Genomic DNA, 6,652 nt, shown 5'->3' on the forward strand with positions numbered 1-6,652 from the left:
TCCCTTCCCTTCCCTTCCCTTCCCTTCCCTTCCCTTCCCCTCTTTTTTTCTTTCTCTTTTTTCTCTCATTCTTTTTCTTTCATTCTTTCTCTTTTTTTCTCTCTTTTTTTCTCTCTTTTTTCTCTCTTTTTTTCTCCCTTTTCCTTTTCCTTTTCCTTTTCCTTTCATTCTTTCTCTTTTTCTTTCATTCTTTTCCTTTTTCTTTCTCTTTTTTTCTTCCTCTCTTTCCTTTTATTCCATTCTTTTTCTTCTCCTTTTCTTTTTCTCTTCCTCTTCCCTTTTCTATTCCAACGTTTCCTTCCCATTCTCACGCCCAGCCCCCCCCCTCCCCGCACTCCTCAGCCCCGCAGATCGCCCCCCCCCCCCTCGGCCCCGCCCCGCTCAGCCCCCGCCCCCCCGGAGCCGCCTCCCCTCCCCCAACCTCAGTGCCCGCCCCGGGGAGCTGCAGAGGCTGCGTTATGGGGGCTTGTCTGGGGGTCTGCTCGCTTCTCAGCTGTGTGAGTGTCCCTGGGGGATGGGGGGGGCGGGAGAGGTGGGGGCTGCGCTGATTCCGAGATTTGAAGTTGGGGGAGGGGGCCGGCGGAGCGGTAGGGGCAACCGGGAGATGCGATCCGATGCAGCCGACGAGAAGCGGGGGAACAGCAGAGGAATGCCGCCCTTTGTACCCTGGAGGATGCGGGAACCCCTGAGGGAGGGGATGAAGGACACCGCTGGGGGTGTCCCCGTCTGTATCCCCCCGGATATCCCCCGGGGGATCCCCGTGGGGTTACTCCTGTCCCAGGGGAAGCAGGGGACAACCATTGCAGGGCTGCCTGCTGGCCCACCAGCCAAAGGGAACCCCGTGGGGTTTGTCCCACGTTGCAGGGGCTCGTTGATGGGGAGGGGGGAGCCCAGAGTATCGGGAGGATCCCACAATATCGGGGCATCCCTATGGGATGAAACCTCTGTGGTGGGAAAAAGCTGAGCCTTCCCCTGCACCCACCTCCAGGGAGGATCGGGGCTGTCCTGGGGGGGTTTCAGGGCATCCCAGGAGTTGTAGCCCTGATAGTCGGGGGGATGGGGGTCTGGCTGCTCCTGCTGCGTGGCTGCTGTGCTGGTGACACAGTTGGGCACTCCCGGTGCTGTGCCCATGACGCACAGCCAGGGCAGGGCTGGGAAACCTTCCTGCCTGAATGGGAGCTGCTTTCGCAACTGGGCTTCGTAGTTTCAGAGGTGCAACTGTCGTAATGTATGGCCTGAGTGCAGTTATGTTCTGTGTGTCACGGCGCCTCTCCTCATGGGCACATAGTGGAAAAGCCAGGAGTGGGATTTCCACGGGCAGCGTGTGGTGCTGGATTTTTTTCCCCTTCAAAAAAAACATTTTGACCCAGGTTACAGGAATGAGGCAGAGTCATGTTCTTATAGGGTCTACACAGCTTTAGGACCCTGCATTTCACGTTGCTGTCAATATGGCCATGGGGCAGTGCTGGCACCTACAATTGCCCACCTCCTGAACCCATGCTGACTGCATGCCTTGGTACTGATTAACCTGCAGGGTCATTCATTGAATGGGAGACAACAAGGGTTGCTTGGCATTGCTTTGGGCTGACTCAGTCTGTGCAGCCTCAGGGGTACTGGGGTAAGGGCAGCCTGCAAGAAGAGGTGTTGGGTTGTTGTTGCTGTTGGTGGGTTGTTACTGAGTGCTTGCTGCTTTTTGTTGGGTTGGATCATAGCTGTTGTTTGTTAGGTTGTTGGGCTGTTATTGAGTGTTGTTGCTGATTGTTGGGTCATTGCTGTTGGTTGTTGGGTTGTTATGGAGTGCTTGCTGCTGGTTGTTGGGTTGTTACTGAGTGGTTGCTGCTATTGGGTTGTTGTTGGGTCATAGATGTTGTTTGTTAGGTTGTTGGGTTGTTACTGAATGCTTGCTGCTGGTTGTTGGGTTGTTACTGAGTAGTTGCTGCGGTTTGTTGGGTCGTTGGTGGGTTGGTGGTTTGCTGTTGGCTTAGGACCTTGCAGACTGTTTTGCATTGTTTGTGCTCCCTGAGCTGCCGTTCCATGCGAGCCACGCTGGCACTGAGCTGTATTCAATGAGGAAGTCAACAGTGAAACCAGAGGGATTAATCTTTAATCTGCAGCAGCTGAAACCTGACGCTTCCCCATCACCACCTGCATGCTGTGGCTGCTTCCCTTTACTGTTTTTCCACCCTGAAGGATGCTGCCTGCTCCCTTGGATGTGGGCTCCCCAGAACCTCATACGTGCAGCATACTGATGCACCATCCCAGGGAAAACCAGCTTAGGGACATGTCTTAGTGGGGGTGATGGGTTGATGGTTGGACTTGATGGACTTAGAGATCTTTTCCAAGTGTAATGATCCTGTGAAAGTGGGGTGCGTGAGGTCGTGTCTCCTGCACATCTTCAAGGATGCTCTCATGGGATGCCCTGCAGTATTCCCATAAGCAAGTGCATCTCCTGGCCATGCCCATCTAGGGAGCTTCTTCCTTTTTCCTTCTCTAACCTTGCTCTTGATTTCTTTTTAAAGCAGCTGTGGGTGCTGGGGATGAGCACAAGCTGTGGTTGTCTCGTTAAAGGCAACTTCACAGAAGTTGCAGAGCTCACAATGCCCAAAAAGCTTCAATATTAGGAAGTGACAGCAGTGACCCCCACATTCAGCACAACAAACTTCACGTTTGCAAGGCAGAAAGAGCAGTTCAAAGGGAAGAAAGGGAGCTTTGAAAGTAAAATAAATCAATGCTGTGAGCTTACAGGTAGAGGGAAAGCAGCTCAGTGAGGACCAGAGAGGGGGACAAATGGGCAAATGTAGTTTTGGGTCCTTAGAGGCACCTTGCCATGGTGCTGGCATGGTGGTGGTGCCCCCACAATTGGCCTTGGCAGTTTAAGGGAAACTCAGGGGGCACGTTATTCCCGTTTTCTTCTCAGATATTTGACTCAGGACCTTTCACTTGTATGGCACAGGAGAGGGTTAGTGGTCCAGAAATGTTCCTTGAAGTGTTTCTAATGTTACTTATTCTCCATCTTCACACTCCTTTAGGAAATAGGGGTTTTAGACATGGCCTCACGACACTTTGGGGGTGATGAAGGTTGAAAATAATCCCCGATCTGAACAGACACATTCAGAGCAGGATGTGGTGGCCAGAGCTGGCTGCTGGCCCTCTCCTGCCCCATAACCAACGTTACAGCATGTCTTAATGCAAAACCCTTTGGTTATTCTTCTTCTGAGGAAAGGAATATTGGCTGTTTGGGTGCTGCTTGGAGCTCTTCCAAACCTTGCAGGAATTAAATAGGTGTGTGAGTGTCCCAATTATTGGACAATCTAGTGGGAACAACATTTCGAGGAGCAACGAAGTCAAACTTGGACCAGAGATGCAAGCAGCATCTCCCCAGTGCTCCTGCCACTGTGGTTTGTGGTATCCAGGGATTTGGGCAGCCAGGACTCGTAGGGTTACTGTTTGTTTTCCCCATCTGTAAAATGAACCCAGCAGCTGAGTGCATCCCACACCCCTTGCCACTTATCTCTGGGCTCTCATTGCAGGTGTCCTGCCTGTGTGGCTCAGCACCATGCCTGCTCTGCGGCTGCTGCCCCTCAGCCAAGAACTCCACCATCTCCCGTCTGCTCTTCACCTTCTTCCTCTTCCTCGGTACGCTGGTCTCCATCATCATGATCATCCCTGGGGTGGAGAAGGAGCTGCACAAGGTAATGTTGCTGCCTTCAGAGCGATGGCTGGATTTGATCAAAGGTGTGAACTCAGGATGGGTACATATCAGAGAGTGAATTTTTTGGGGCACGTCGTTGCTTCTGATGCCTTTTTTCCCATCTCCTCATCCTTTCAGCTCCCAGGTTTCTGCAAGGGCAGCGACTCAGTGCTGGGGGTCCAAGCTGACATCGACTGCAGTGGTTTCCTGGGCCACAAGGCCGTGTACCGCATGGGCTTTGCCACAGCTGCCTTCTTCTTCCTCTTTGCTGTGCTGATGGTGTGTGTGCGCAGCAGCAAGGACCCGAGAGCTGCCATACAGAATGGGTGAGCGTGTCCCCATGCTTGGCTGGAAGCTTGGATGGAGGCCATTGCCATTTTTTGCCCTTTTTATCCCCGTTTTGGGCATGGGATAAAGCAGAAGGGCAGTTTTGAGCTCACTCTTAGTTTTTAAGGTCCTCTGACTTGTGCTCCACAGTATTTGTGGTGTGTGCAATGTGCTGGGGAATTTGGGGTGTCTGCTGGGCATACCTCTGACACTGCTCCCCATGGGGTGCCCCTGGCCCGTGGTCCTATCCAAGGAGCTGAGCATCCCTGGTGTTGGGAACTGCTGGGGGTTCCCATTTTCAGACCCAGACTCCTCTCTCCTCTTGCAGCTTCTGGTTCTTCAAGTTCCTGCTGCTGGTGGGGCTCACAGTGGGGGCCTTCTACATCCCTGATGGCTCCTTTACATCAGGTGAGGGGCTGTGGGTGGGCAGAGGGGTGCTCATGACGTTTGTGCTCTCCTCACACTTGGTGCTGCCCTGATGCACCCCATACCATTGCAGTCCCATTACTGACCCACTTCCCTCCCACCACCCAAGTTTGGTTCTACTTTGGTGTGGTCGGCTCCTTCCTCTTCATCCTCATCCAGCTCATCCTCCTCATCGACTTTGCCCACTCCTGGAGCCAGCTGTGGCTGCGCAATGCAGATGAGAGCAATGCCAAGGGCTGGTATGCAGGTGGGTGCCGTGCCTCAGGGGCTCATGTGGGGCCAGCTGTGATGCTCGTGGCCCTGCTCCAGCCCCTTCCCTTCTCCCCTTACTCCTCAGCCCTTTGCACTGTCACCTTCATCTTCTATGCTGCCTCCATCACGGCCATTGCTTTGCTGTATGTCTACTACACCAAACCCCAGGGCTGCACGGAGGGCAAAGTCCTCATCAGCATCAACCTCATCCTCTGCGTCATCATCTCGGCCGTATCCATCCTGCCCAAAATCCAGGTGAGGTGGTGGGAGGGGGTGGCCTTGCTGGCTCCCCCTGGTGCAGGGCTGAGCCCCGAGCCACTCCCGTGCTGTTTGCAGGAAGCTCAGCCACACTCAGGGCTGCTACAGGCATCTCTCATCACCCTTTACACCATCTTCATCACTTGGTGTGCCCTGGCCAACGTCCCCAGTAAGTGCTCTCATTGCCTCGGGGGGTGCGTGGGGTCAGGGATGGCACTGACACCTTTGACCTCCCCCAGCCCAGGAGTGTAACCCCACACTGCTGCTGAGAAACAGTACTGGCTCAGCTACAGCCACACAGACACTGACAACGTGGTGGGACGCGCCGAGCATTGTGGGGCTGGTGGTCTTCATCCTCTGCACGCTCTTCATCAGGTGAGGCCGTGACAATGCCTTCATGTCCCACAACGCTGGGACCCCTCAGGGTCCTGCACACAGCTTTTAGGATGCCAGGAGGAGTTGCATGAGCTGCATCCCCCAAAGTGCTCTGCTGCCTCGGGGGCACCCCTGCAGGGCATCCCCTCACCTGCCCCATCTGTCTGCTCGCAGCGTCCGCTCCTCAGACCACACCCAGGTCAATAAGCTGATGCTGACGGAGGAGAGCGGGGCTGGAGCTGGGACTGAGGCAGCAGCAGAGAGTGGGGTGCACCGAGCCTACGACAACGAGCAGGAGGGCGTCACCTACAGCTACAGCTTCTTCCACCTTTGCCTCCTCCTTGCTGCCCTCTACATCATGATGACCCTCACCAACTGGTACAGGTGGGCAGCGCTCCTGGGGACCAGTTGTGACCCTGTCCTCTGCTCCTCCCTTCTCCGGGATTATCATTGCTCTCGGGCTGGGCACAGGTGCTGGGATGGGTCTGTATGTGAGCAAAGCTAATATGTAACCCATCAGCATTCGTTATTTGGAGGGATCCAAGCACCCAATGGATGCACTCTGGTTGGGTCTGAGTTTACTGGGTACCTCTTGCAGCATTCCTTTGGCTTGCAGCACTCCCTGTAAGCTTACAGCGTACTCCCTCAGCTTGTAGCATCCCCCTGCTTGCAACATCCCTGCTCTGCTTGCAGCACCCCCTCTCTTCTTGCAGCGTCCTCTCTGTGCTTGCAGGACACCCTTCAGCACACAGCATCCCCCTTTGCTCACAACTGCTGCACCAAGGTCACATCCCCCAGCACATAGCACAAACCTGAGTGTCCTCCTTTCGTTTGCTGTTCCAGGCCTGATGACAGCCTGCAGGTGCTGTACAGCCCCTGGACGGCCGTGTGGGTGAAGATCAGCTCCAGCTGGGCCGGGCTGCTGCTCTACGTGTGGACGTTGGTGGCCCCCCTGGTGCTGCCAGAGCGGGATTTCAGCTGAGCACTGCTGCAGGGTCCCCTCCTTGCCCAGTGCCTTACACCTAGACTCGAGTTTTGCACGTGGGTTTTGTGTCTTCTTGCAGGTTTTCCATTTTAATTTAAAAGGGATAAAGTGCCAAGCAGGGACAATCAGCGAAAGGACTGAGAATGACTTGAGGATTGCTGTAAAGCTCTTCTCCCTCTGTGCTTGTCTAGTGCCTTCAGCAGTGCCTCCAGCCCCTCCTCTTTCAGTGTTTGGAGGGAGTTGCAGAGGCCGCTCTCACCTGCCTTGGTGTCCTGGGACTGTGGTGCCTTTTGGCTGGTGACAAGGAAGCAGGACTTGGCACCAGGCACTTCCCCAGG

General features: G+C 54.6%; 1 protein-coding gene across 1 annotated transcript; it reads left to right on the top strand.

The window, feature by feature from the left end:
- The first annotated feature begins 415 nt into the window (after positions 1–415).
- SERINC2 (serine incorporator 2) lies at positions 416–6,448 on the top strand. Its single transcript, XM_042885631.1, has 10 exons — positions 416–497; positions 3,531–3,692; positions 3,830–4,017; positions 4,347–4,426; positions 4,554–4,691; positions 4,782–4,951; positions 5,033–5,123; positions 5,194–5,329; positions 5,504–5,713; positions 6,173–6,448. The coding sequence occupies exons 1-10, from the start codon at positions 459–461 to the stop codon at positions 6,309–6,311; spliced, it is 1,353 nt and encodes a 450-aa protein (XP_042741565.1). The 5' UTR covers positions 416–458; the 3' UTR covers positions 6,312–6,448.
- Positions 6,449–6,652: the final 204 nt, after the last annotated feature.

Source organism: Lagopus leucura, unplaced genomic scaffold (genome assembly GCF_019238085.1).
Source record: "Lagopus leucura isolate 7727_CA_CO unplaced genomic scaffold, USGS_WTPT01 Super-Scaffold_100051, whole genome shotgun sequence".
In the NCBI taxonomy this organism is placed as follows: domain Eukaryota; kingdom Metazoa; phylum Chordata; class Aves; order Galliformes; family Phasianidae; genus Lagopus; species Lagopus leucura.

Bases quoted from the DNA above. Each gene is read 5' to 3' on its own strand.
- SERINC2 (XM_042885631.1), top strand. From the start codon at position 459: ATGGGGGCTTGTCTGGGGGTCTGCTCGCTTCTCAGCTGT. The intron at 3,693-3,829 runs GTAATGTTGCTG...TCATCCTTTCAG, and splicing joins TGGAGAAGGAGCTGCACAAG to CTCCCAGGTTTCTGCAAGGG. The intron at 4,692-4,781 runs GTGGGTGCCGTG...CTTACTCCTCAG, and splicing joins TGCCAAGGGCTGGTATGCAG to CCCTTTGCACTGTCACCTTC.